This window comes from Ochotona curzoniae, unplaced genomic scaffold, assembly GCF_017591425.1.
Source record: "Ochotona curzoniae isolate NIBS_2020 unplaced genomic scaffold, NIBS_Ocur_1.0 contig_3520, whole genome shotgun sequence".
Taxonomy (NCBI): domain Eukaryota; kingdom Metazoa; phylum Chordata; class Mammalia; order Lagomorpha; family Ochotonidae; genus Ochotona; species Ochotona curzoniae.
This window is the reverse complement of record NW_024465894.1, coordinates 6,461,673-6,489,060: the sequence shown is the minus strand read 5'-3', so window position 1 is coordinate 6,489,060 and position 27,388 is coordinate 6,461,673. Positions and strand designations below refer to the sequence as shown.

Genomic DNA, 27,388 nt, shown 5'->3' with positions numbered 1-27,388 from the left:
TCCTCACCCACTGCATTCCCAATGCATATTAGTAGCAAGCTGGGACTGGAAAGGGGTCAGGATTCGAACCCTGGACTACCCAGGACAGCTACACAAAGCAGGGCTTCGTCTCCACTATGGATATGCTTGCTCTGTGAAGGCAAGAAGCTGCACCTGGCAGCAGCCAACTCTCGGAAGGGCTGAGCTCCTCCTAGGGCCCTGAAGGGCCAGGTGCTGTGCAGAGTCCTCTGCAAACCTTTAGCTAAGAGGCAGATGGATTTATCCTCATTGAATTCTTCTGAGTCAATACTTTCATACTCCTGCCTTAGTTTTCCAACAAACTCATCCAGGAGCAACCCTGCCCCTGGTGCTCGCAGCCGCCCCTCTGGGGCACCCACAGCCTCTCTTCTGTCAGCAGGTGACAAGCTTGTCCTCTTCTCAAGCTAGCACTGGGCGGTCAGACGCCTGGGGAGGCCAGAAGGGGTGGAGCTATTATTCAGTCTCCTACTGGCTTCTACCAAAGCACCCCGCAGGGAACTGAGCAAAGCCTGTCCGGCCTAGTCTCCATCCTGGCTCATTTCTGCAGCTGGTCCCCCTGGGACGTCGCGCTGCAGCCTGACTGCTACAGCTAGGTCAGTGTTGCCACGTCCCTCTGAGGCATCTAAAATTCTCAACTTCTCACAAAATCATCTTTACCATGTGTCCTCCCCTTTGCCCCAGCTGTCCTGTTTATCCTACACTGCAGCACTTATTACTTGTGCAGGGTCATTCTGGCAGAAGGCTGGATTTGCACGTAGCTCGGATTTGGGGTAAAGTTGTGGCAAGATGCAAAACAGCTGCAGATTGGCAGGAAGTGGCAGAACCTTGTGGAAGCTAGGACCCAGGTCCCTGCGGCAGGCCGATTCTACGTGAACATGCTCCGGCCCTTCAAGCCTGCGGCAGAGTCCAAGCCCCGCAGAGCATTCCAAGCTATCCCCTCGCCTCCTAGTGCACCCACGTCCAGACCCTCTGGCCCTTGCTTCTGGGGTAAACTGAGGCAAGCAACATGCCTGTGGGGCCAGCCTTTCCTAAGCCCACACCCAAGCCGCAGCAGAGCTGCCCCTCCCGCCATCAAATCCACATGCAACAGCAGGCAAGGAGAGGATGGGGAGGGGAACGAAAGCAAGCAAAGCTTGGAAGCCAGCCGATTCTGCCACACTCAAGATGGCGGCGCGGCCACGGCGAGCTCCCTCAGAGGCGGTACCAGCGCATGCGCAGCGCGCAGTCCCGGCCCGGGACACAAGATGGCGGCAGCGGCGCTGGGGAGGGCGAGGCGGAGGCGGCAAAACGGGCGGTCGAGCAGAACGTGCAATCGTGTCCTCTCGAGTCCTCTCCGGGAAGGTAAGAGCCCGAAGGAGCCATGGTCCCGCAGCAAGTCGAGCCGGGGTCCGGGGATCCCAAATCGGGCAGCGGCGGCCCCTCCGGCGTGCTGCGCTCGGGGTTGCCGCTTGCTCAGGTCTCTGTTGCCGCCGCCATCTTAGGCCCGCGGGTGGACAACCGGGCCATTGGCCGGGATGAGCGCGGTGGGCCCGGAGAGCGCGGGCGGAGCGGCCTCTCGGGCACCTCCGCTGCCGCCGCCGCCACCGCCTTTGTGTCGGGCTCCGACTCTGAGTCGCCTCAACCCGGGGGCGGGAGCGCGCGGCGGGGCGGGAGGCGGAGCCCGGAGAGGGGCCGGCGCGCGCGCGCCCTGCCGCCCCCGCCCCGCCGGGAGGGAGGGAGGGCTGGGCGCGTGCGCGCGCGCCGGGAGGCCCCGGCCCCTCCTGGGCGCGTCCCTGGCGCGCCTGCGCACGCCGCCTGCCTCGGGACTCCGCCCTCCTGGGCCCGAGAGTTGTGATTGGCGCGCTGCTGAAACGCTCCCGCCCCATCGCCTTCCAATCCCGACCTCGGACCCGGTTCCTTCTGGTGGGTTCTTGGGGTTGCGCAGATGGTCCTGTGGGGCGCCAGGCTTAGCGGCGGTGTGCGTTGGGTGGTCGGGGAGCCGCAGAGTAGGAAAACAAAAGGACGGGAAGAAACCCTCCCCGGTATTTTAGAGCTTTCACTTCCTACTGAGGCGCTGGGCAGAGGTGGACGGGTTAGCCGGAAAGGCCTGGAAATCGAAACCTTGCACCCTTGGACATGCGACTCCGCCCACTCAGCGGCTGCACCCAAGTCCCATGGGATCGTGACCCCCCAAAACAAGCAGTCGAGAAAAAAATTAAGAGTTTAGTCGTCGCGTTTGCCCGTCCTAATTCTTGGGATTCGAAGTCTGACTTTTTTATTGTTCTTTTTCATGAGAAATTCTGAGCTGCTCATGAAACGCAGTGGGTTTGGGTCGTAATTGCTGTACCCCCCTGTGACCTCACACAAGCTGCACTGCTTTTGCGCTGCAGGGTTGCAGGAAGCTGTTGGGAAAATAGTTTTCAATAAAGATAAAATGTGCTGTAGAATGCGTTTGCATGTTTATTTTACTCAAGACATCGCTGTGTGTCCTTCAAGCGGCCCCAAGACCTGCTGTTGTTCTTAGTTGGGTTGGTAGGACTGACCACAGAATTGGTGGGGTCCTTGTTAAATTGTTCAGTGTTTCACGGTGGGTACAAAAGGGCAGGAAGCTAAGTTGGGGGACTCCTGTACACCTAAGGTCGTATGCCCAGGAGAGTGAATCTGTTGGTTGGAGATGCCCTGAGTTCGGGGGTCCCCCGATGGGTCCCCTGCCTGTCACTGGGCGTGCCCAGCTTGCTCTGTGTCCCTGCCCTGCAGCTCCCAGCAGGCCCGTGATCTGTCTCGTGTCTCTCTCCAGCAGCCGATACCAGGAGTCCCCTGAGCCCCTGTCCACTGCAGTGCTGACCAGCCCGCCCACCTGTGCTGAGCTCTTCTGCAGCCTCATCCCGCTTCTGTGGGACCCTGCGAAGTGGGTCCGGCCGGCCGGAGAAGAAATCCCTCTCATGCTAACATCGCAGACCCCAGAGGGTGAGAGAACGGCCGGGAGGCTGCACTCCCGTGGGCTCTGGGAATTCGTCCTCTTGAGAACCGGAGCAGCTTTCCGTGGCGGTGGCAAGCATTGCCAGCCAACTCAGTTGCTTGCTGTGTGTCTTGCTGCCCCTGCAGTTTTACCTGCTAGGCCATATTGATGATGTGACTATTAACCAAAGGCGTCCACGACTGAGTGTGCACTAGAGCCTGTGTCCGGGGGTTCCTCTAATGCTGTCAAGGGCCAGTCAGAACTCCTGAGGAGTGAGATGGGCCCCATGGCCACGCTGTGCTGATGAAACGTCAGCATAGAGATGATGGATGTCTCACTGTGGGAAGGTGTGCTTGCTTGCTTGCTTGTGGGTACCTCAGCATCTGCGATCCCATGGCTTCCCTAGGAATTGGGCCGTCCCAGGATGCCTGGGCTCAGTGTGCTTTGGTGTGTGTGAGCGGGGGAGCAGAGGCTACAGCTCAGAGGGAGCTGGTCTCTGTGGTGGTCTGCTCACCTGAGGATCAGGATGGAATTATATAGTCCTGGTTGCACTGTGCAGACTGCTAGATGTCGTGCGAGATGCAGGTAGTCATTCTCCTGCCCCAGCTGTACCTCCTCCCAGCCGGCTTTTACTGGATCGGGGAAGGAAATCCCACGCCCTAAGAGGAGGAGCTTCTCACAGGCAGACCCCGTGTTGTCGCCTTTGCTGCTCGGGGGCCCTGTAAATATTTGCAGGACTGAAAACATTCCCCTTGGTGACTGGGCAGGGCACTGGAGAGACATACATTGGACCCAGTTCCCCCTGAAAATTTTTAGATGGCAGAGGGGTGCTCTGAGCCTTGAGGAGGGGGGTCTAGCCACCTGTCCTAAGGAAGGGCAAGTCAGGGAGGGCTTCCTGGAGGGTGAGAGGCCAGGGTGGGCCAGGCAGTGACTGGTGAGGTGGGGAAGAACATTGCCAGCTGGAGGGGCAGCAGGGCACTGTTGCACAGCTGTGAACTGCAGCTTGGACGCCAGGACTCCTCCCGTGGCCCTGTGCTGATCTCGGGACAGGGCTGGACTGGATTGCTCTGGGCCACGGGTAGAGCTGACTCTCTGGGCCTCTGTGTGGCAGGTCCCGTGTGGGTGCTGAGATGGCCAATGAAAACCATGGCAGCCCCCGGGAGGAGGCATCCCTGCTGAGTCACTCCCCGGGCACCTCCAGTCAGCCTTGTTCTCCAAAGCCAATGCGCCTGGTGCAGGACCTCCCAGGTACTGGGGTTTCTCGGGGATGGGAGGTAACAGGGGCGCCCAGGCAGCCCTGACCTGGCTCTTTTCCTCTTGTCTGCAGAGGAGCTGGTGCACGCGGGCTGGGAGAAGTGCTGGAGCCGGAGGGAAAACCGTCCCTATTACTTCAACCGATTCACCAACCAGTCCCTATGGGAGATGCCCGTGCTGGGCCAGCATGATGTGATCGTGAGTGCCAGCCTAGGGCAGGGGTCTCGGCAGCCTGAGCAGCCATTGGGTGTTTAGCCCTGGCCTCACACCTGCAGATACAATGACAAACGAGATGCCACATACTCCCCACTCAGGGAACCTACACCCTGACAGGGCACACTTGAAGTACAATGCGAGACGTTGGCGCATGGATGCAGGTGTGACCATGGGAGACGTGCTTCCTGGCCCCTGGGGTCTCCTCACCCACCCAAGGGGACAGACAGGAGTTGGGTTACAGTGGTGGCCCGTGCTCTGAGGACCTAGTTTCTGGCAAGTGGTGAGCTCAGTGCACGTGGTAGGAGGAACCAACAACCTTCTGGCAACTGGACATGGCTGCAGAATGAGGGAAGGACAGGCGGGCTGGCCAGCAGGAGCTGGGCTTTTGGGGCCCTATTCGTTGGGGCAGTGGAGCCTGAGTTTCAGATGGGCAGTGCTGCTCCTAGGCCCCAGCCAGCAGTGCATGGAACAGGACTTGTGCCTCACGAGGTTTTCAGGGCCACCCTGTGAACTGCCACAGCCCGCGTGTCACCACAGAAGCTCCATCCGCAGGGCCTTGCTTTGCCTTTTTTCCTCAATGAGTATTTCTTGAGTGTCTTCCTTGATGGCTGATTCACTTTGTTCTTAAGGAGAGGAAACCAGTGAGTGCTGGTCTCCTGCTGGGTGTCACAACTGCTTCCAAGGTGAGGGACTCAGAAAGGGAAGTTGCTTGTCCAAGGCTACGTTGGTGCAAGGAGCAGGCAGGAATGGAGCCCTGGGTTCTCTGCCTAAGCATTGACTGCTGCCCCTGCTCCTCTATGCAGGGGAGGAGCAGGGGCGGGAGGGCGTGAGGATGCCAGAGTCCCAGGGCTTCTAAGCTGCCACCCCAGTTGCAACTCTGCTGGTCTCCTTCTACCAGTCGGATCCTTTGGGGCTGAATGCGACCCCACTGCCCCAAGACTCGAGCTTGGTGGAAACTCCCCCGGCTGAGAACAAGCCCAGAAAGCGGCAGCTCTCGGAAGAGCAGCCCAGCGGCAATGGTGTGAAGAAGCCCAAGGTGAGTGTGCGTGGCTCTCTGGGCCTGGCAGGTCTGCAGCCTGCCCAGGTCAGAGGCCCAGCGGCACAGCCTGCTAGCGAGGTTGCCTGACTCGATGTCTTTGTGGCTTTCACTCCAGATTGAAATCCCCATGGCAGCCACGGGCCAGTCGGTGCCTAGCTCCCCGAGCATTCCAGGAACCCCGACACTGAAGATCTGGGGGACATCCCCTGAAGACAAACAGCAGGTGGCTCTCCTTCGCCCCACAGAGTGAGTTCTTGCTGATGGGCTTGCGGTTCCCTGCCTGCCCGGACTGGGGGTGGGCTGTGGCAGGGTCGGGCAGGACACCCTCACGCCTCTCATCTATACCCCAAGGGTGTACTGGGATCTGGACATCCAGACCAATGCCGTCATCAAGCACCGGGGGCCCTCGGAGGTATTGCCCCCGCACCCTGAAGTGGAGTTACTGCGCTCCCAGCTGATCCTAAAGCTTCGGCAGCACTATCGGGAGCTGTGCCAGCAGCGAGAGGGTAGGTGCCTCCTGGGCCAGCAGCGAGAGTACCTCCTGGGCCTTGGCCTAGGCTTGCTTCCACCCAGAGTTTAAAGAGCTGGCCTTCGGCATTGGTTGCTGCAGCCCCGTGTCTTGGGACAGACAGGCCTTGCTCCATACCCTTGGCCTCTCTACTTAAGCCCTGTGTGCTCTGCTGGCTTGTCCCTAACACAGGGATAGTATCGGCAGCTCATGGACATTTTAGAGCACTTATTACCTATAAGGCACTCTTCAGCACGTTTTTAGGCATTTGTAAAAGTGTAAAAATGAGAGTGCCTGCTTTGCTGCAGGGTGACTGTGTCCCGTGGGCTCCCTGTGTACTGTCATTGGTTTGTATTACCACATGAGCCGTGCAGCCTTGCAGATACGCTCCTCTCTGTGCGGGTTCTCAGAATGTGCTCTGGTGAGTGTGGTCTTGCCGACCCGAGGCTTTGCCCTCAGTAGTCCTTCCATCTCGTAGGTATCGAGCCTCCTCGAGAGTCTTTCAACCGTTGGATGCTGGAGCGCAAGGTGGTAGACAAAGGATCCGACCCCCTGTTGCCAAGCAACTGCGAACCAGTTGTGTCACCCTCCATGTTCCGTGAAATCATGAATGACATTCCCATCAGGTACAGCCCCTGGTGTGGCCTGCCCTCAGCTCTGGCCTGGGTAGCAGGGCTCTGACTTGGCCTGTCTCTCCCAGGTTATCTCGAATCAAGTTCCGGGAGGAAGCTAAGCGCCTGCTCTTTAAGTATGCCGAGGCTGCCAGGCGGCTCATTGAATCCAGGTTTGGCTTTCTCTGGTGTCAATGTGGTGTCCACATGGGACAGATACGTGATCAGAGGGGAGGTTGTGGGCCCCTGTCCCCACGCTGGGTACTGGCATGGCTCCTGGTGGCAGAAGTAAGCCGCTTCCCAAAGGCAGACCCAGGGCTGCCAGTGCCAAGATGCTGCCGGCCTGGGTTGGGGTGAGAGGGTAGGGCAGCCCCACATGTGGCTCAGGCTGTTCTCCCTCCCTCGGCTGGCAGGAGTGCCTCCCCCGACAGCAGGAAGGTGGTCAAGTGGAACGTAGAGGACACCTTCAGCTGGCTCCGGAAAGACCACTCGGCCTCCAAGGAGGACTACATGGTGAGTGGGGCCTGGATGAGGCTCTTCCCCCAGGAAGCCTGTTCTGCCTGTCCAGCCCGGGCAGGGCCTCCACCGCAGCCAGTTCTTGTGTAATTTGGCAGGCCTTGACATTCATCTGCCCCCAAACTCATGACCATGGAGATGTTTTTCTGGCTCCTGGCCTTCTCCCAGAGAGCATTTCCATTAATGTTCTGAGCGGGATCCCGTGCTTGGCCACACATCTCAAGTAGCTGCCTTTCTGACTTAACGGTCGCCATTTCCCTCGAGTAGATTTTTGCAAGCAAGGTTGACAAAAGTGTGTTTTCTTGGGCGTGTGTGTTCCTCTCGCAGTTAAGACTTGCTCTTATTGTTTCCACAACAGTTCCGTGTTCTGGCCAAAACCGTCTTAATCCTATCTACCAGCACTAGCAATGGGCTTTCTTTTCAGGACCATTTTTCACAAGAGACAAAGTTTCGCACCTCACGATAGTAACTGTGTCCTTGACACGTAGAGAGTGACAAAGGTAGGTGTATTCACTAGCCAGAGTGACTCATTTTCACTCCTCAGTTGCACACGTGTGGTTCGGCAGGTGACAGATGCCTACAGTCATCCATGGCCATGGCTAACAGTGCGACTCCTAGGGCAGCGTCCACCGAGCACCCTGTGGGTAACCGACTGCCCGGTGGACCGCATCTGTTTCCTTTCCCCGGTAGCCATTGGGCTGTAGCCCGGCCTCACCCCGACAGAAGCAGCTGGCATTTAGTGCACACTCCCTGTATGTCAGGGGCTCAGGCAGTCCAGGAGTGATCACTGTGGATGTGCAGGCCGCCCTGTCCTCTTGCCAGTGGGGCGAGATGCAGAGGCACCAGGGGATGTGTGTGAGTGCCGTAGCTAAGTAGCAGAGGCAGTTTCTAGATGAGGACTGCTGGGATCCGACAGCCGCGCGGAGGCCCCTCGGTCTCACTGGTTCTTCATCAGGCATGTCTCCTCCAGGACCGCCTGGAGCACCTGCGGAGGCAGTGTGGGCCCCACGTGTCGGCTGCAGCCAAGGACTCGGTGGAGGGCATCTGCAGCAAGGTCTATCATATCTCCCTGGACTACGTCAAACGGATCCGAGAAAAGCACCTTGCCATCCTTAAGGAAAACAACATCCCAGGTAGGGGCTGAGCACAGTCCCATGCCCTGATTGAAGGAGCGAGCGAGGTGAAGCCCCAGAGTGTGGGCACTTCTCCCAGAAGGACCTGTGATAGAACCTGCTGTGCTTTTTGCCTAGGAGGCATCAGCCCTGGCGATGAGTCGGGGAGTTGGGAATTAGTAGAAAGGGACTGGAGGGCCAGGGCTCTCCCTGGGCCAGGACTGGGCTCTCTTGGTGTCAGGCAGCCCTGAGGCTGCTGCAGGGCAATGTTCTCACTGCTTTCCCTGTCCATAGAAGAGGCCGAGGCTCCTGAGCTGGAGCCCCGCCTGGTGTACTGCTACCCGGTACGGCTGGCCGTGTCTGCGCCCCCAATGCCCAGCGTGGAGATGCACCTGGAGAATAACGTGGTCTGCATCCGGTACAAGGGCGAGATGGTCAAGGTCAGCCGCAATTACTTCAGCAAGCTGGTAAGTGCGTGGGCCCTGGGGTAGGGTGGTCCAGGGCCTGGGTACAGCCGGGAGGCCTGCCACTGAGGCTGCCCACCTCTCTGCTCTGTAGTGGCTCCTCTACCGATACAGCTGCGTGGATGACTCGGCCTTGGAGAGGTTCCTGCCTCGAGTCTGGTGTCTTCTCCGGCGCTATCAGGTACAGTGCAGGCTGTGGGCTGCAGCAGGAGCACCCCCTGGAGGTGCAGGGAGGCTGGCCCCAGCCGCTGACCTTGGCCACTCTGCAGATGATGTTTGGCGTGGGCCTCTATGAGGGGACTGGCCTGCAGGGGTCGCTGCCTGTGCACGTCTTCGAGGTCCTCCACCGACTCTTTGGCGTCAGCTTTGAGTGCTTTGCCTCGCCGCTCAACTGCTACTTCCGCCAGTACTGCTCTGCCTTCCCTGACACAGACGGCTACTTTGGCTCCCGAGGGTGAGAGTGAAGGACTGCCGGGTCCCCTTGTGTCCAGCCGGGGAAGCTGCTTCCCAGTGGGTCAGGGCTTTGGGGCCAGACCCCACGTCACCTTAGCAGCTGTGTGACCTCGGACAGGGTGCCCAGTCTTTGGGAGCCTCAGTGTTTCTGGCACTGTAATGGGCCCCTGGCCTGGCCTGTGGGTTTCGCAATAAACTTCGCAGTATTGGAAGCTCTGGTGCAGGTACAGAGAACAAAGAGCAATGGGGCACAGGTCCCAGGGACCCTTTAGACGAGGGAGATCCAGAGGCCACGGCCAGGAAACACTGGGTGTGGCTGGCTCTGAGGGCAGGGTACCCAGGATGGGATCAGAACTCCAGCCCAGGGGCCGTGCGCATCCAAGCCTGAATCCTGTGGCTGCACCTGCTCACTGGAGATGGTCAGGGCACGTCACAGGATGAGTCAGGCCAGTCCTGGTCGCTGGCTAGAGCAGGGCTGTTGCTGTGGCGTAAGGATCCAAGGCTGGATGTGGCTCGTGGTTTTGGCTGTGGGTCTGGGGCCTCCCAGGTCTTCAGTGCTCACCTCTCTCCCCAGGCCCTGCCTGGACTTCGCTCCGCTGAGTGGCTCATTTGAGGCCAACCCTCCATTCTGTGAGGAACTCATGGACGCCATGGTGTCTCACTTCGAGGTGGGGTGCTGCTGCTGTGCTGTGCTGGGGTGTGGGTGGCACTGCCAGCTGCCAGTGGGGCAGCCCCTGACCTCCACCCTGCCCCTCCCACAGAAACTGCTGGAAAGCTCGCCAGAGCCCCTGTCCTTCATTGTGTTCATCCCCGAGTGGCGGGATCCCCCAACCCCAGCGCTCACCCGCATGGAGCAGAGCCGCTTCCGGCGCCACCAGCTGATTCTGCCTGCCTTTGAGCATGAGTACCGCAGCGGCTCCCAGCACATCTGCAAGAAGTGGGTGCCCAGGGCGGGCAGGGCGAGGGGGGCCCAGCTGAGGAGGCCCCGCCCTGGCCCGCCCTGAGCAGCTGTTGTGTCCACAGGGAGGAAATGCACTACAAGGCAGTCCACAACACGGCCGTGATCTTCTTGCAGAATGACCCCGGCTTTGCCAAGTGGGGGCCGACACCCGAGCGGCTGCAGGAGCTCACTACCGCCTACCGGCAGTCTGGTCGGACCCATAGCTCCAGCTCTTCATCCTCATCCTCGGAGGCCAAGGAGCGGGACTCGGGCCGCGAGCCTCACCCCACCTAACACAGCCTGCGGGGTGGAGGAACCCCAGGGTGCTGGCATTGACTGCTGGGACTTGGACCTTTGGGGGCCAAGCAGGCCCAGGGCCTCCCCAAGGGGTGGCAGCAGGACTCAGGCTGCCAGGGACATAGGAAGATTCTGGCTCTTTGGCCGGGGTTCCCCCTCCCTGCCCCAGCTCCCAACTGCCCACCCTGAACTCACCTGAGTCCCTTGTATATAGGCCCGATACCCTTCTTTTTACCCTCCCAACCCCCCATGGTTTCATCTGTAAAAGGAAATACAGACCCCCTCCCTTCAAAAATGTGTGAGGATCTCAGCAAAGGAGGTCTACCCTGGGGACCACACCCCTGCCTCTCCAGGTTCAGCTTGCAGGGCCATTGCTCCACACAGCTGGTCGCCTGGCTCCCGGGCCTGTGTGCCCAGGGGCTGGCAGCAGAGCTGCAGACTTGTCCAGCTGGGCAGAGCAGAGGAAGCCCCCTGCCGGTACTTGAGTTGCCCTGCAAGCAAGAGCCTCTGTGCAGCACCTTCCCACCCTCTGAGGACCTGGGGAGGAGGGTGCTGGGGTGACATCTCTGCTCTGGCCTTGCGTGGCTGGCAGCCTGTCCTTCATGCCCCCACTGGAGTGGCTTTTGATAAGCTCCTGCTCGGGCAGTCTGTCAGTGAGAGGACAAAGTGAGCCAGCCAGGCCTGGACTATGGTCCTTTTATTCAGACAAGGGCCCAGTGGGTCCAAGCAAACAAAAATAAATCTCTCTTCTAGAGCCTGCCCGCAGGCTGGGGTTCCCAGCACATCCTGGAGGGTCCTGTGATGCCCCACCCTGGCAGCACAGGTCTGACTCCCTGAAGTGACAGGATGGTACTGCCTGGGATGTAGGGCACATGGAGGAAGGGAGGTGCACCCGGGCGACCTCTCCGGCCCCAGGAGGCCTGACGCTGCTGTCAGGATCCGCCTCAGTCCGTGGGGGGCTCAGTCATCCGTCAGAGTGATGACGTCGTACTCGATGCCTTGGTGCTGCAGCTGCTGAATGTGCTCGGGCACTGGTTCCTCTGTGCTGTACAGGCCCTGGGCTTGAGCCATGGCGGCGTCGGCCACTGCTGCAGGGCGGGGGTAGGGGAGCACGGTGAGCCTGCTGCTCCAGGGCCTGTGCCTGGGCCCCCGCCCTCACTCCCAGCGCCTTAGGATCCAGCCCCACACCTGTGACAGCTGAGTGTGCCGCAGCCTCAAGTTGTGCCTGCGTGACAAGCTGCTGGCTTGGGGACACGGGCACATACTGGATCTAGAGGGGAGAGGCGGATGAGAGCTGGCCATGGAGGACCCTGCACAGGCCCAGCTCTCCCTGTGCCGTCCAGACTCCAGAGCCCTACCTGGGACTCTTGAAGGAATGGGGCTCCTTGCTCGTACTGGATGTGTGTGATCTGGCCCTCCTGCACCTGCAGAGGGAGGTGATGTGTGACCCCAGCGGAGGCTATGCAGCTTGCTCAGGGCCTTCCCCTCAACCCAGGCCTACCTGGATGTGATGGCCTTCAGGCACGACAACGTACTCCTGAGGGAGCAAGTGCTGGACACTGTCCGGAGAGATGATATATTGCACCTGCAGGCAGTGGGGTGGAGGGAGGCAGCTGCTGGGGGCTTGCCCAATGAGTTCAGGTAGGACAGGGCTGGGGAAGATCAAGGCTCCCATTGTAGTGGCTGGGAGCACTGCTTCCTCCCAGGCTGTTGGCTGCTAACCTGGTTGTCGGAGGTCACCAGGTGCTGTACCGTCTGGCCATCTGCTGTAGTGATCTCTTGGATGTATGTCGCTTCCTCCTGCCAGGACCAAGCCAACTCCAGCCTCAGTGCTGTATGCCACCAGCCCCGCCCCAGACCTGCCAGCAGTGCAGCCCCAGGGCTGGCTCTTACCTGATTCGTGACTGTCTGCTCTTGGGCCACAATGATGTGCTCCTGGCCTAGGGCCTGCTGTAGCCGCTCCGGGCCCAGGACCCCGTGACCTGACTGCAGAGCATCTGGGAAGAGGGGCGCATGCTCACCCAGGGATTCCAGGGACCCCTCAAAGCTCCAGTCCAGAAGGGCTTCCTGGGACAGTGGTTCCAGTCTGGGCCCCCCACCCACCAGCAGCCCAGGGCAGCTCACTGTGCAGGGTAGCCAGCGTCTCATCGTCGCTGTTGAGGATGATGGTCTGGGTTGGGGTTCGGGTGGTTGGGGTCCCCGATTTCCTTCCATCAGGGCTGTGTAGCCGCTGGATGTGGAACTTGAGGTGCCCGTTGCGGTTGAAGCTGAGAGAGAGGGGAGGATACTCCAGTGCCTGCACTGGGGGCACTGGGCAGCAGCCTCCCAGCCAGCACCTGCCTCACCGCTGCCCGCAGATGTGGCAGGCAAAGGGCTTCTCGTTGGTGTGGGTCAGCATATGCCGTCGCAGGTCCTTCTTGTTCTTGGAGGCGAAGCTGCATTGGCTGCACTGGTGGGGCCGCAGGCTCGAGTGTTGTGCCATGTGGGCCTGCGGAAGGGGCAGGGTCAGTGCACCCCAGGGAGCCAGGTGACACGGTGCTGGGAGCTGGGTATGTGTGCTAAACTGATGGAGATCACATGAAAAACCTTGCCCTGGCTCAGTCTGCAGCCAGGGGAATTCTCAGTGCTGGAGGAGGGCTCCAGGGAGGCCCCTGCCAACCTCACGCAGGCCTGTCTCCCCATCTGGAGAGGGTGGCCCTCACTGAGCCCTGAGCAGCAGGTGCATGGTGGAGCAGGGGGCGTGCGTGGCTGGAGCCGTGCGGTGGGAGTGGGGGGCTGGAAATTTGATTTCCTCACCTTGGACCGGGCCCCACCTGCCATCATGCCCTCTGGTAGCTTCAAGACAAATGACCTGTGCCCTGCACACCTGTGTTACCCTGGGGACATGGTGGCATAAATCGTGTCTCCAGAGCAGTGAGCTCTCTGAGAATGGCCCCTTGCTGAGTCACCGCTGCACCTGGCGGACAGGGTGTATAGAACAGGTGGTCCAGGGGGTTGCTCAGGACGAGTTTGCACACGAGTGGTTCCTGAGGGGGAGCAGAGGCAGGTGGGGCACAGCACCTACCCGGACCTCAGGCCACTGGTGGGCACTGAAGGGGCAGTCGGGACACTTGAAGGCGCTAGGACCGGCATGGGCTCGTTTGTGGCTCTCCATCTCAGCTCGGCTAGGGAAGGCCTCAGCACAGATCTTGCAGGAAAACTTCTTGGATGCCGTTGCAGCTATGGATGGTGGTGAGCGGGGCGTGACCAGGCCCATGGCTTTACTGGCTGCAGGGGGAGGGGAGGTGGAGCTCTCAGGGTCCCCACCCTGGTGGGTCCTGGCTGGTGACAAGGGCTCAGGTCCGTCTCTGGGGACCCCCCCAGAGCACTGCAGCAACGGCCACTTGGCTCCCGAGGCCAGGGAGTCTGCACTGGGGAAGGAGATGGAGCCGTCTGCGGTCAGCTGCGGAGAGACCAGAGGGCGTGAGGGCGGGGAGGTGGGGGGTAGGGGGAGTGCAGGGCTCCGCCACCTGAGCCTTACCTCAATGTGGTGCAGCTGAGTGCCATCAGCTGCCATAATGTAGTGGGCGCCAGCTTCCTTGAGGGCATCACTCACAACCACAGTCTGGGCCGCCTCCCCCGCAGGTTCCTCACTGTGGGCAGAGGCAGGCACAGGGTGAGGTGGGATGCTAGGCGGCTATGAGGCCCTGGGAGCCCCCTTTCAGAAATAGCCATCAAACGAGGGCGACTGTGACCAGAGAAGGTCTTAGGTCAGAAGATCCGGCTCTGCCCTGTTCCAGTTGGCCCTCTACCATCTCTTTTGCAGGTGGATGCCAGATGTGTATGGCGGGGGTGGGGCTAGCCCACATCTGGCCAGGGCAGCAGGGTGCACACACTGTGACTGCAGCTCTGCAGAGCTAACAGGGAGCCCCAACCTCCAGGACAAGAGCAGGGAGGTGGGAGGTTAAGATGGGTCTGTCCTCAGGCTGGCTCACGGTGAGGGTCCACAGGGCCCAACTCCCAATCCGACTGAACCATATGGCACCAGGGCTCCGTCACACAGCCCCAGAGTCCAATGAACACCTCAGCACTCCTGTTCCCCTCTCATCCCCTGCAGGGCAGCTGGGTGCACCAACAGGTGGCAGCTCAGAGCGTCAGAATAGGAGATGCCTGGGACCACCCGGACACAGAGCATGTGAAGGGACCTTAGTGCCTGCGTGTCTGATCTCGGGCCCATGGCTGAGCTGCCCGGGATCCCACAGAGTGGGGGGTACGATTGTGGTGCCAAGTGCTGCAACTCCTAAGTGCCAGAAGATGGCAGCTCTCAATTCCTGAGGACATACCTCCCAACCCCTTCACACAGGTCAGGATCCTGTTCCCGCCTCCGGGTGTGGGTGGGTGGGGCCAGCGTCTGACCTCCCAGCATACCTGCAAAGGGGCAGGTCTCACCTGTAAGGTGTGCCAGGCGCCGAAGTCCCCTCCTCCATAGGGGGAGCTGTGACGACACTGTAGCCAGTCCCCGCAAAGGGCCCGGAGGCCAGTGCCATCTCCTGCAGGGCAGGGGTGCCCAGCTGGCTCTCTGCTGCCACACTGCCCCCTGGCTCTGCCACGTGGAGAGTGACCACCTGTGATGTGGTGCCTTCGGGTGATGGCTGGCTGCCAGGGGGATCCAACTGAACTTGCATATCCTCTGATTTCACCACAGCTACCTGCAATGGCACCAAAGGGCACAATGGGCAGGACCTATGGCAGAGGAACTGCCCTTCCAGACTTTCTCTCTCCATCACACTGGCCAGACAGCATTCCCCTAGCACTCACCCGCTCCTCATCTGTGATCCTACAAACAAGGACTGTAAGGTGCCCACTACCAGGCTGGCAGAGGTCCTTAACAGACTGCCGACAGCCAGCACTGGTGAGGCTGCAAGAAGACAGCCCCTGGGGAGGGCCCAGAAGTGGCAAGTCACTCACAGGGCACCGTGCCTTCTACGCTATGGGAACACAAAGCACTGCTTAATGAAAACCTGTAAGCCTGGGGCCTGGGCTGTGGTGCAGCATGTTAAGCTGCTGCCTGCAATGCCAGCATCCCTTATGAGTGCTGATTCAAAATCTGGGCTGCTGCACCGCCCATGCACTTCCTTGCTAATGCACCTGGGAAAGCAGCAGAAATGGCCCCAGTGCTTGGGCCCCTCCACTCCTGTGGGAGACCTGGATGAAGAGCCTGGCTTTGAAATGGCCCAGCCCTGGCCAGTGTGGCCACCCAGGGAGCGAACTAACAGACCTCTTTGCCTTTGTAACTCTTCCAAACTAAATATTAAACAATAAATCTTTACAAATTCAATATGCTGAACTGATGAGCAAAACAAGGATTCTTACCCAAGATAAGATTCCACATGGAGTCAGAGTGTGAACAATGAAACCGTAAGAAAACCCCACAAATGAATTCTTCTGCAATCTTGGGGGAAGACTCGGGGAGACCTTCCCAGGGGAGACCCCAAAGGTGAAAACTAAGAGAGGGTTGGGAAGACCCCCTGGCCTGCCTCTGGAGTGCCACCACACCCTCCTCTGGCTGTAGGTTTCTAAACAGAACTTCTCCATCTTTTCAGGATGCTGGGCCAGGGGCCAGGGGAGGTGATGACGCACTGTACGCCGCCTCAGCCAAGGAGGGGACAGCCGAGGAGGGGCAGGAAGCTGGCCTGGGCAGCTGGGCAGGGTGGTAGAGGAAAGAGGCAGGAGGGACTCGGTCAGCAGGGAGTCTGCCTCACACCCTAGGGGAGCACCCACAGGCATGGGGTGGCCACAGCATGAGAACCACGCAGGAAGCTGAGGGTGAGGAGTGGCGCGTACCGTCCCCACGGTGGCAGTCACTGTGCTGTGGGAGGGTCTCCTGGGGACAACTCTTCCACATGCTAGCAGTCAGTGGATCTGTCCTGTCCCACCCTGGGCGCTCGCTGTGGCTGGGCCAGGCTCCCTGATCTCCAGCTCTGAGCAGTGCACCGAGGGCACCTGGGGCCTTTGCAGCAGGCTCACCTGCAGGGCCGTGCCCCTCAGCTCCCGCTGAGCACTCATGTTCAGTAACAGATCCAAGGCCGTCTGCGTGGCCATCGCAGTGGATTCCTCAGCTCCTAGGTGGAAAGGGGCCCAAATCTGAGAAAGCGCTAGCAAACTGGAGCCCAAGGGTGCCCTACTGCCCCGCTCCCTCAGCATGGTTCCCATTCTGTCCAGCTCTCAGAGCGCTCAGCCCCCGTTCCCAGCTCACCTCGCTGGTAGATGATGGTGGTGCCACCCAGGGTGTCAGAGCACAGCAGGGGTGAGGTCTCTGCGGACTGAAAAGATGCGACCTCGGGAGGGACCTGTGTGGCAGGGGCATGGCAAAGCCTGAGAAGGCGCGGCCAGACCCATGCACCTCCCGGGGATCAGGCAGTGGGTGGGCTTGGCTTGTTTCTTCCCTTTAGCCTCAGTCACCTGCAAGGTATGTCCCAGCTCCATGGTGTGCTTACCTCGGGGGGCCCTGGGGAGCCGGCAGAGGGCGCGGGGGCTGCGCTGTGCTGCTGCTTGAGCTCCTCAATCTGCTGCAGGGAGAAGAAGGGGCGCCGGCGGGAGGGGGGCTCCTCAGGGTGGCGCCGCCCCCACTCCTCGAAGCTGCTTGCGTGCCGGCATCGCACGTGAAGGCGCAGGTTCTTCTTGTGCCTCGTGCTGAAGTGGCAGTACTCACAGGCAAAGGGCTTGGCCCCTGCAAGAACGTGTCCAGGACACCTGAGTCCACCCTGCCCACCGACAGCCCTCCTCTGGGACAGCCCCCATGACCCCAGGGGCCTCTCCCACCGACTGTCCCAATAATCTGTTCCCATATGCAAGCAAATACATGCCACTGTCGTGCCAGGAGAGAAATGGATCGGGGCTGCCCTCTGCCCTCCATCTTCCTTCAAGTTCCCATCATCAGCATCCCAGGACTGCACTGCCTTGGGAGACTGCCACAACCATTATATGGTGGGCACCTCTGACTCCCCCCATTTTGCGACTAAGAAAAGCTCAGAGGGGGCAAGTAGCTAGGCCAGGGCTGTGCAGAAAGCTGCCAGCCGAGTCAGACTGGCCAAGTCCCTCGATGTGGCTCGGGCTTCTGGGTGGCACGGGACAGGACAGTGCCGAGCCTCTGCTTGGGGCCTGACCTGTGTGCTTGATGGCGACGTGGGACAGTAGGAAGTCCTCTCGGAAGGTGCGGTAGGGACAGAAGCTGCACTTGAAGGGCTTGTCGCTGACATGAGACAGCTGGTGGTTCAGCAGGGCCTTCTTGTCCTCGCAAACGAACTCACAGAACTCGCACTTGAACCTGTGTGCAGGTGGCAATGGGAAGGTTAGTCACACTCTGACCCCACCCCTCTCCCTCCCCACTGGGCTTCCTGGGACCAGGTACCTGCGGTTCGCCACGACTTGGATATGTGTCAGCAGGTGCATTTTGAAGGTGTAGCGCTTCTTAAAGGACTTTCCACACTGCAATGGGAAGGGCGGAGTTAGCTGGGGGTGGCCAGTGGGGGTGCCCCTCAGCAACCCCCCGCATGGCCCTTGCCCACACCCACCTTGTCGCACATGTGGGGCTTCTCAGTGCTATGTGTCTTCATGTGCTGTGTCAGTCTCTTTTGCATGGGGTACACGCGGCCACACACCGGGCAGGGGAAGGAGCTTAGCTTTGGGCTCTGAGAAGTCCAGGAAGGGGAGAGTCAGCCTCACCCCTGACCCCCAGCAGGCTCCCTTCCCAGCCCGGGGCCCTACTCACCGAATCCGGCCTCTTCTTCCTGCAGGAGAAAGGCCCAGCAGTTAGACCACGGCTCCTCCCCGCACACTTCAGACCCCCACCCCGATGCCCACCAGACCCAGTGCAGCTCTGGGACCAGTGCTTTACAACTGGAGTGCCCTGGAGAAAGGGGGCTGGCCTTGGGACACTCTTCCTCACTCCATGGCTAATCGCATTTGCCTACTGAAGGCCGAAGGAAAAAGCTGCCGAACTGGGAGGTGACTCTAATCTGACTGGGTTAGAAACCTCTTTATTTGCAAAAAAGGAGAGAAACCTTGGAAGCCCTGAGGAGAACCAGTTTCCCACGGAGCCAAGGTGGCTCATCATGGTCCCCGCGGCTCAGTGTCCACCACAGCTGACCCAGGGGCCCCAGAGGCCAGCTCCTGCAGGCACATCTGACCTGCTTAGAGCCACAGGACTTAGGATGAACGGCTGTGCCTTTCTGATGTTTGAGGAGCCAGGGGCCTGGACGTTGGGAGCTGTGGTCACCCAGAGCCTCGCCACCCCACCCCGCTGGCTCCCACGGACCGGTCCCGGTTGTGCACGGCTGCGTGTCGGGTGACGTCCTTCCGGTAGACGCTGGTGTAGTTGCATTCGTCACACTTGTAGGGTTTGCTGCCCACATGGTTGAACATGTGCTCCTGGAAGAGGCAGAGTCACAGGCGCTGGGGTGAGCCTGCCTGCTGATACCCACAGACTCCCAGGGCCGGGGGTCCAAAGGTGCTGCCACCAGGGGTCTGTGCCCAGCAGGGGACCCATTCCATGCCAAGCCCCATGCTGACTCCCCATTCCACAAAGGAGGAACGAGCCTCGGGGTGCAGGGATCTTGGGAACTGAACCCAGGCAGCGTGGCTCCCCAGTGTACACCCTTCCCACTGTGACATGATTTCACTCCTATGGAGCTCAGAGAACAACCTCCGGGTCACAGGCTCCAGTCTGCCTGGGAGGAAGCACTGCATAGGGAAAGCCCACCCCTCCCACGATGACCGCCGGCTAGGGCACTCGGGCCAGGCCTGCTGCAGCTTCTTGGGGCACTACACTGGGACTGGCATTGAGTGCTGCACGTTAAGCTCCTGCTTGCCGGGCTGGTACTGCATATGGGAGTGCTGGTTCAAGTCCCAGCTAATCTGCTTCTGGTCCAGTTCCCTGCCCATGTGCCTGAGAAAGCGGAAGATGGCCCAAGTGCTCGGACTCCTGCCATTCTCGCGGGACACTTGGAAGGTGTTCTGAATCCTGGATTCAGCCTGGTCCAAGCCCGGCTCTGGTGGTCACTGGGAAATGAATCAGCAGGTGGAAGATCTCTTTCTCCCTTTGCCTTTCAAATAAATAAATACATAAATATTCTAAGAATAACTAACAGCCTAGGACTGTGGACTGCTGTGGCTCCCTGCACTGCCTCACAGTCAAGTTCCACGAGGTTCAGGGCTGCTGTGGGGCCACCCAGGCATTTCGGCTCTAAGAACAGCCCCGCTGCCGCCCCCTGCTGGACAGCGCTCGATACACTGACCCGCAGGAAGCCCCCTCCAAGGCGGGACGCCCCCACCCACCTCCCACACCTTCCTGCGCCCAGGCCCTGAGGGTACCCCGTGCAGGGGCAGGGTGCCAGGCACACCCTCCCAGGGGCTGCACCTTGAGCGAAGACCAGCGGCGGGAACGATAGCTGCACTGCAGGCACTTGAAGAGCTGCGGGTCGCCTGACTCGTGGGAGTTGACGTGGAAGCGCAGGTCTTCATGGGACAGGAAGCGGGAGCCACAGATGCGGCACAGGTAGGGCCTCAGCAGCGGCTTGGGCGACTTGTAATAGTACCTGCCAGGCGACGTGGGGTGGTGGGGAGAGGTCTGGCTGGGCAGGGGTCTCCAGGAGCTGCGGGGCCTGTCTCTTACACCCTTCCGCCTCCCCTGCCCAACTTACTTGCGATATTTTTTGCCCAGGAAGCGCCTGGGTGGTCGTGAACGGCGACGGGGCTGGGTCTCGGGCTCCCCCTGGGAGGAGGGTGCTGTATTCTCAGGGTCTGGCTGGATCACTCCAGGTTCCAGGGGGGCCCTGCTGGCCTGGTCTGGGGCTGCCAGGCGTCCCGGGCCCGAGGAGCTGGGAGCCTCGGCGTCCTGCAGCTCCGCAGGGCTCTGCCCACTCTGGGAGCTCACCAGGGGCTCTCCATCCACACCTGCCAAGTGTGCCAGGGCACAAGTCCATCAAGACTACTGGGACAACTGCAAAGAGCTGGGCTAGCCCAGACAGCCAGTGGGGCCACACACCGACGGGCTCCCAAGCCGCAGGACATGGAGAGCAGTGCGGCACGCAGCCAGCACGGCAGGCCCTGTCCTGTGTGTATAGACCTTCCAGCTAAGAGACCTAGATTCTAGACTGGGCTCTGCCCCACTGCCTGTGCGACTTCAGGCAGAGCCCAGCTCAGCCCGGCCCAGCCCAGCTCCAATGACGGCTGCTCCGCTCCACATGCTCGGTCCCTGGGCAGGTCCCTTAGAGACCCTGCCCTCCTGTGACCTCCTCACCATCTGGGAGGTCCGAGGTCTCCACGCGGCGCACTTTGCGGGGCCTGCCAGGTCTCCTTCGGGCTCTCGGGGTGCTGGGGGCAGGCCGTTGGGGCCGCAGCTGCCGGCCGCGGGGTTCATCCTCGGCCGGGTTGTAGTCGCTGTCCTCTGCAGGGACGGCAGCCAGGGCAGTCAGTGGGAGAAGAGGCCCATTTCCCCATCCTTGTGGAATCTTTAGACACCCTCCAAGATGTCCCCTCCAGGAAACCCTGCTGGTGGTCCCTGGATGATGGTGAGTTCCCATGGCCCTCGTGTGAAGGAGAAAGCGCAGCCTCTTCATGCCGACACTTGGCCGCCATGCTGGGAACACTGCTGTGCTAACCACTGACCCCTGCCTGTGCCAGTCGCCCTGGCAGCCTAGCCAGGCTCATGGAAGTGTCAGACTCATCCTGCATTTCCAAACATCAGTATTTAAAAAAGGAGGGGCTGGCACTGTGGCACAGTGGGCAAAACCTCGTCTACAGTGTCGACATCCCATAGGGATGCCAGTTCAAGCCCTGGCTGCTCCACTTCTGATCTAGCTCCCTGCAATGTGCCTGGAAAGCAATGGAAGATGGCTCAAGTACATGGGCCCTTGCACCCACAGGGAAGACCCAGCTAGAGTTCCTGGCTTCGACTTGGTCCAGCCCTGACCAGTGCACAATGTAGGGAGTAAAGTATCAGATGGTATATTTATTTCTGTTTCTGCCTCACTCTCTTATTCTCTGCCTTGCAAATAAATCTTACCCAAAAAACCCGAAACAAAACAAACAAACAAAAGTAAAGAATATTGCTAGGTGAACAATGGCAGGTGCCTATGCTTGCATAACACAGCCTCTGGGTGAGCGCAGAGAAGCCCCTTGTGCACAGATCCAGCCTACGCAGCCACACAGCTAAGCCCTGAGGTGCAGCCTGTCCTCCGAGACTGCAGGCACCCAAGGGTGTGTCTAGGCCAAGCCCTCCATGTGAACTGCAGGAGCTGTGTGGGGTGCGCGCCCCGGCAGCCTACCTTCCAGGTCGTCAATGGCACCGGCGTCCACTATGTCGTCATCCTCCTCCTCCTCCGGCCCCTCTTCTTCTTGCGCCTTGGCCAAGGTGCCCCACTTCCGCACACGGCCCTTCTTACCAGTGGCTGCTGCTGCTGCAGAATGCAGGACAAGCTTGTCATGTATGCTTCCTGGCACCACACCCCCCCACCCCACCAGGGTAGCCAGGTAGCCAGGTAGCCAGGTAGCCAGCCAGGGACGCACCTGGGCGGAAGTGCCGTTCCCGCATGTGGCGCAGCAGCGTGGCCTTGGTGCTGCTCCGGTACTGGCACATCTTGCACTTGAACTGCTGCACCACCACCACCTCCATCATGGCCTCCAGACTTTGCAGGTCTGGCTCCTCAGTGACAGAGGCTGGGGGCGGCTGTGCTGGCGGGCTGGGCACAGCCTGCACCTCTTCAGGAGTCTCAAGGCAAGTAGATGTGGGTCCGTCGGCCAGGGTCTCTATGGTTGCCAGGCTGTGGGCCAGCGTGGAAGTAGACATCGGTGATGTCATGGGGGCACCTACACAGGGGCAAGAGGATCAGAAGGCAGGTCTGGCCAGGAGTACCACCAGCTGTCCCTCGTCAGCAGGTCTGCTGGGCCCAGAACAAATTCTCCTCCAAGAGCACTTTGCCAGCAGGGAAGCTGAGCCTAGAGCCAACAGTGGCTGATCTGCTCTCTTCAATTCCTCTTGTCCACAGCATGACCCAGGGTCTCACCATCATCTGGGCCCTGCAGGATCAGGTAGCGTGTAGTCTCAGCATCTCCATCTTCAGCACTGGTCACCGTGATGCAGCCTGGGCAGACGGGATGGAGGAGGTCCTGGCTGCAGGTGCAAATTCACTGGCACCATTCCAGTCCACCGTGAGACCACAGGCCAGTTGCAGGGCCCCTCCAAGCCCAGGGGTTCTGGGGCCAGGCTCAGAGGTGGCCTGGGTAAGTCCCGTGCTGGTCACACAGGCTGCCCAGGCTGCCTTGCCAGGTACCACCACGCCTGCAGAGTCCTCCTCCTTCCTGCCAACTTCCCCCAGGCCAAGGCCTGGCACCTGCATCCCTAACTCAGGAATGCTTTGCCAGGCTCTCCTAAGTTACTGAGGGGAGCAAGGTCCCATGCCAATCCCTCTCCCCCACGCACCGAGGTTCTGGGGCCTCCATGCTGGTCATTAGCAGGCTCCCCAAGGCCCTTCAGAGCAAGAGCTCTGGGGTCTGACTGCTGACCGCCAGCCCTGAACCAGCGTGGCTTGCTGGCGACAGTTCCGTTAGGTGCATGCCCTGGCTTCCCAGCAGCATATACCCCTGAGGTTCCTGGGAGAACCCAAGTAGCTGCTGGATGCCATTGTGTGGAAGAGTTCCCAGGACAGCCAGGGGTGCTACTGCTTGTCTCATTAAGCCCTGGGTCACTGACCCCTGGTCCCTGTCACTCGCTTGGTGCGGTAGGGTCACCGCCTGTGTCCACAGCCAGTGCAATAGACTGGCTGCTGCAGGGACCCCTCGCCCTGCCACACCCAACTCACTCTGGATGAGATCGGGCCCGATGGTGGACTCGATGATCTTGTCGATGGCCGAGCCCAGGTCCGAGGAGGAGGCCGTGCAGTCAGATGCTAGCGAGGCAGCATCCGGGAGGGCGCTGGAGTGGACCAGTGCTGGAGGGCCACCTGGTGCCGTCTCCGGGGCCAGCGAGGAGTCGGGCAGGTAGCCATGGGGCAGGGGGGCCGCACTCGAGCTGCTCTCAGACACCTCCTCCTGGGGGGGTGGAGGGAAGACAGGGAGGGAGAATGCTCAGGGAGCAGTGTGTCCCTGCCAGAGTGCAGCAAGTGGCACCCCAGCCGCCAGTCAGAGACCCCAAGGGTGCAAGATCCAGGGCCCCTGGCTCTGAGAAGGGGTCACCCCAGAATAAGGGGGAAGCCATGCTACCCACATCAGGGTAGAGCCATCTTCACGGGGCTTTTGCACAAATTGTTCCATGGCCTGGGCTCTGCCCAGTTATCACCCCCTGGCTAACTCCTCCCCAGCCTTTTCCCTGCCATGGAGCTGGCACTTCTATAATCCTCCTCCCCGTGGGACTGGCAGTTCTGGACTCTCCAGCCCACTACAGTCACCGCACACACCCTGTCCACCAGGGCCTGGTCTGTACCTGCCTCTTCTGCTCTGTCTCCAGGGTCCAGTAATATAGACCCGTCCCCACAGAATGAATGAAAGTCCGTGATGCCGAAGTGAAGGCCCTGGATGGGCACCCCCATCAAAAGACCACCCTTGACTGGTACTTCTTGAGTGCTTGCTACGCGCCAGCTACTGTTTTACTTGCTGGGTGTGTGCTACTTCGTTTATACCTCCTCATGGTGGAAACCTGCTACAGATCCCCCAGCCTGCAAGTTGCTATTGACTGGCACCTCTGGGGGCATGTGCGCTTGCTCCACTTCTCAGCTGGGAAGACTGAGGTGGGACAGGACAGGGGTTCCCTCAGGGAGAGAAAGGAGGGGCCGACATCTGCCCAGGGACACCTGCCTCTCAAAGGACAGTGGCAGGTGTGGCAGGCAGGACCACACCCTGGACTCTAAGCCTGGATGGGTCTGCCTGTTTCATTTTCTGCGACATGCAGGGGAGTGGGGGACTTGTTCCTGCCTTACAAGATCTGGAGTTGAAGTTAGAAAATCGACCTGGGGGATTGGGGTTGGCACAGGGCCTGGCTCCCAATACACCAAAACTAAATCTCATTCCCCAATGAGCCTTGCTGGCTGCCAGGCCCTGCCGCTTGCGGTGCCTGCCTCCATCCACGCTGCCCATGCCCGTGCCTACCAGAGAAGAGCCGCTGTGGTCTGAGCTCTGCCCGATGCCAGAGTCATCCTTCTCGGCTGGCACGGGGGCAGCGGCCGCGTCGCTGCTGTCCGCAGACACGGCTTCAGAGGTGCCCACGCCCAGGCCGCTCTCGGAGGGCTCCTCCGGCCCACCAGGCCGGGGGGCCGCGTCGCTACTGCTCTCCACCTCGTTCTCCTCCATGGGCTCCAGGAATCGCCTGGCACGAGGGTGCGGGGCCTGGAACTTTCACTCTGCCATAAGAGATGCTCGGGTTTGGAATCAGTGCGGTGCCACCTTACTGCCCCGGGCAACCACAGCCCACCCAGCTGCACCCTCGCCCCCATTTCGCAGATGCAAACACTGAGTCTCCCGAGCAATGAAAAGGACCGCTTCCTGAAGGGGCCCAAGAAGCCCGGCCTCCCAGGCTAGGACCCTTCCCCGGGTGGCTGGCTCAGGGGCCGGTCATCGTGACTCTCCCGCTCTGGCCGATCGCCCCCTCGTCCGGCTCGTGGTCCCCCCAGGGGCAGGGTCGGTGGTACAGCCCGCGGGCCCCCCGGGTCAGTGGTTCGCTCCCCCCCGCCCCTGGGGTCCGGACGGAGGGGGCTGACAGCGACGGTCTCGGGGCCTGGCGACTCGGGGCTGTCCCCGGCGCTGCCTGAGCTCCAGGCCCGACGCCATCTTGTGGCGGCGCCGGGTTTCCGCTCAGGCAAGTGCGAGAGCGACTAAAGGGCCTGGGACCCCGGGGCCCTGTTCGGACAGCCCCGCCGGCCTGGGACATCGCTGTCGCGGCTTCCCGCGACGGGGTCCCACGCCAGGGCCGTGTGCGGCGGAGCGGCCTAACTCTACTCGACGCTTACCTGAGGCCTTCGCAGCCACGTTCCTCTCCGACTCCGGCATCGACGGGGTCGCCATCGTCCTTCCCCCGCGGCGGAGGGAGCCATCGGCCTTCTGTCGGCCGGAACTACTTCCGCCGCCGGCTCCGGGAAAAGACAGATTTGCGGCATTCCCGTGTCTTTCCGTGGCCTCCGTCCTACAGCGGCGACCGGGACGACGCTGACATTTTATTTCGATTCTCTGGGGTGGACAACGGGGGGCGCCCGCTATGGGCTGGGGACTATTTTTCCTCCTGGCGGAGGGTTACAGAGGAAGTGGGTGTGACGCCACGCTGATCCCTTCCCGGGACGCGAGGTGGGCGGGGCCGCCGTCGTGGGCGTGGTTTGGGGGCGTGGCTCGGGGACCTGGCCGCCTTCTGGCGTTGGAGCTCAGGTTTGGCGGGAGAGGAGTCAGTGTCGTTCCTGTGGCTTGCTGTGCTCGAACCTAACGGAATCAGGCCAGGTGTGGTTTGGTGTGTGCCGGCGGGAGGGGCTCGGGGGGCCGGATCTCATCCAGGAAGGGGTCGGGCGAGCCGAGTCCAGGGGCCTGGGGGATCTGGGCTTGCCCTCCGCTGTGTTGGGGAGCAGGAAGAGGATCCGGCGCCTCGGCCACGCCACCTTCAACGCATTGCACTAGAGTGGGAAAGAGGCGTCCGTTCTGATCCCCCGCATCTCTGTAGTTCTTCCTCTGTTTTTTGTTAAAAGGATTTTGCTGGGGTCCGTGTGGAAAACAGGAAGGTGTGAAGAGTGTTGTTCCATTGCAGGAGGGGCTGCAAGGAATTTCCCACTGCATGGCAGGGCCAGGGGATGTCTCTACAACCACCCAAAGCAGCTCCTCCTCTCTTTGCATGGACACCAGACATTCCCGCTGAGAATTCTGTAATCTATTTAGTGTTTACTACCAGTGAGCTTGGAAGTTGATGTTGTCGTTTTAGCCAAAGGGCCTTTTATTATTGCTGCCCCCTTTGACCATATGCTAATCAAGGGTGTTACGTCCCCAGGTGTAGTGGGAATCTATTCTTTCCCTCTTTCCTTGATCTTTAGGTCCTTCCTTCTGTGATGCATTTCCTCCCTTAACTGATTCAAGACGTAGTTGTAGAATGAGGATTGTGGTAGGAATGTGTTACTGATTGATATGCACCATCGATTGAGAACTTCCTGACCACAGGGTCAGGATGGATAACATGCTGCTCTAAGGTGAAACAAATTATCCTTAGAAACACCCACTTGACCATGAGGGAAAAAGTCTGGGCCAGAGTTTGACTGTTTCTGTATAAATAGAGCGGACAGCTTTCCTGCATTGTCCATCATGATCCTGAAATCCTAGTGGTCCATTTATTTCCTCTTTATGCCTCATCCACGCACCCTTCCCCAGTTCCAAACTTGGCTGGAGCCGGACTCTGGCAGGATTTGAAAGGCAGTTACAGAAAGAGGGAGAGACAGAGGTTTTCACTTGCTAAATGGCAGGAACTGGACCAGCCTGAAGCTGGGAGCCAGGAGCTGCTTCTGAGTCTCCCACACAGGTGCAGGGGCCCGAAGAAATGGGTCGTCTGCTGCTTTCCCAGGTGTGTGAGCAGAGAACTGGATAGCAAGTGGAGCAGCAGGGACGGGAATTGGTGCCCTATAGGATGCTGGCACTGACCTGCTATGCCATGGTATCACCCCAAGGGGAAGCATCTCAAACTGAAGAGCCTGAAGTGAGGGGTGGCATTGTAGCCCCGCAAAGTCAGCTACCAGCATCCCCTGAGAGAGTGGAGGAGGCTCCTGGCTTAAGATCAGCTCAGCTCCAGATTTTGTAGCTACTGGGGGAGTGAACCAGTAGGTGAAATACCTTTCTCTCTGTCAATCTGATCTGCCTTTCCAATAAAAGAAAAAAAAAATCTTAAAAAATAGAAATGGAACACCTGGGACACGAACTGGCACCTGTATGGGATGCTGGTATGACTCTTAGTTCAATGCTCCTTCCACTGTGCCAGGTGCCCTGAGCAGGCATCAGGGCTTGGAGTGGGCAGACAGCAGGTGGATGCTC

General features: G+C 60.2%; 2 protein-coding genes across 7 annotated transcripts; one reads left to right on the top strand and one right to left on the bottom strand.

The window, feature by feature from the left end:
* The first annotated feature begins 1,237 nt into the window (after positions 1 to 1,237).
* PCIF1 (phosphorylated CTD interacting factor 1) lies at positions 1,238 to 11,120 on the top strand. Of its 4 annotated transcripts, none has more exons than XM_040981392.1 (17): positions 1,238 to 1,359; positions 2,795 to 2,964; positions 4,068 to 4,204; positions 4,284 to 4,408; positions 5,325 to 5,462; positions 5,581 to 5,711; positions 5,817 to 5,971; positions 6,452 to 6,599; positions 6,674 to 6,757; positions 6,998 to 7,097; positions 8,071 to 8,233; positions 8,507 to 8,679; positions 8,771 to 8,857; positions 8,946 to 9,130; positions 9,704 to 9,797; positions 9,891 to 10,066; positions 10,153 to 11,120. In XM_040981392.1, the coding sequence occupies exons 3-17, from the start codon at positions 4,087 to 4,089 to the stop codon at positions 10,361 to 10,363; spliced, it is 2,088 nt and encodes a 695-aa protein (XP_040837326.1). In that variant the 5' UTR covers positions 1,238 to 1,359; positions 2,795 to 2,964; positions 4,068 to 4,086; the 3' UTR covers positions 10,364 to 11,120. The 4 variants fall into 4 exon arrangements, with proteins under 4 accessions (XP_040837326.1, XP_040837327.1, XP_040837330.1 ...); XM_040981393.1 differs by having other exon boundaries at positions 1,248 to 1,359; positions 2,798 to 2,964; XM_040981396.1 differs by lacking the exon at positions 1,238 to 1,359 and adding an exon at positions 1,748 to 1,920 and having other exon boundaries at positions 2,798 to 2,964.
* ZNF335 (zinc finger protein 335) lies at positions 11,049 to 25,683 on the bottom strand. Of its 3 annotated transcripts, XM_040981389.1 has the most exons (28): positions 25,345 to 25,683; positions 24,488 to 24,738; positions 23,206 to 23,434; positions 22,411 to 22,488; positions 21,914 to 22,213; positions 21,673 to 21,804; positions 20,646 to 20,792; positions 20,047 to 20,299; positions 19,764 to 19,941; positions 18,663 to 18,775; positions 18,117 to 18,135; positions 17,920 to 18,036; positions 17,757 to 17,833; positions 17,512 to 17,672; positions 16,843 to 17,075; positions 16,602 to 16,695; positions 16,373 to 16,467; positions 14,795 to 15,054; positions 13,887 to 13,998; positions 13,431 to 13,808; positions 12,712 to 12,854; positions 12,491 to 12,633; positions 12,260 to 12,363; positions 12,089 to 12,166; positions 11,868 to 11,951; positions 11,725 to 11,790; positions 11,555 to 11,636; positions 11,049 to 11,454 (listed from the first exon to the last, which is right to left on the bottom strand). In XM_040981389.1, exons 2-28 carry the CDS (start codon positions 24,686 to 24,688, stop codon positions 11,327 to 11,329), a joined length of 4,005 nt encoding a protein of 1,334 aa, XP_040837323.1. In that variant the 5' UTR covers positions 24,689 to 24,738; positions 25,345 to 25,683; the 3' UTR covers positions 11,049 to 11,326. The 3 variants fall into 3 exon arrangements, with proteins under 3 accessions (XP_040837323.1, XP_040837324.1, XP_040837325.1); XM_040981390.1 differs by lacking the exon at positions 25,345 to 25,683 and having other exon boundaries at positions 21,673 to 21,801; positions 21,899 to 22,213; positions 24,488 to 25,115; XM_040981391.1 differs by lacking the exon at positions 25,345 to 25,683 and having other exon boundaries at positions 21,673 to 21,798; positions 21,899 to 22,213; positions 24,488 to 25,115.
* Between the last annotated feature and the right edge of the window lie 1,705 nt (positions 25,684 to 27,388).

What these genes read in the sequence shown, in the direction of transcription:
- ZNF335 (XM_040981390.1), bottom strand. Translation starts at nt 24,688, where the DNA reads ATGGAGGAGAACGAGGTGGAGAGCAGTAGCGACGCGGCCCCCCGGCCT. An exon ending in CGTCGCCATCAAGCACACAG is followed by an intron (nt 17,076 to 17,511) that starts GTCAGGCCCCAA and finishes ACGTTCTTGCAG; the next exon opens with GGGCCAAGCCCTTTGCCTGT. An exon ending in CTCAGCTGCACCACATTGAG is followed by an intron (nt 13,809 to 13,886) that starts GTAAGGCTCAGG and finishes GTCTCTCCGCAG; the next exon opens with CTGACCGCAGACGGCTCCAT.
- PCIF1 (XM_040981392.1), top strand. Translation starts at nt 4,087, where the DNA reads ATGGCCAATGAAAACCATGGCAGCCCCCGGGAGGAGGCATCCCTGCTG. An exon ending in GCTCTCCTTCGCCCCACAGA is followed by an intron (nt 5,712 to 5,816) that starts GTGAGTTCTTGC and finishes CTATACCCCAAG; the next exon opens with GGTGTACTGGGATCTGGACA. An exon ending in TAAGGAAAACAACATCCCAG is followed by an intron (nt 8,234 to 8,506) that starts GTAGGGGCTGAG and finishes CCCTGTCCATAG; the next exon opens with AAGAGGCCGAGGCTCCTGAG.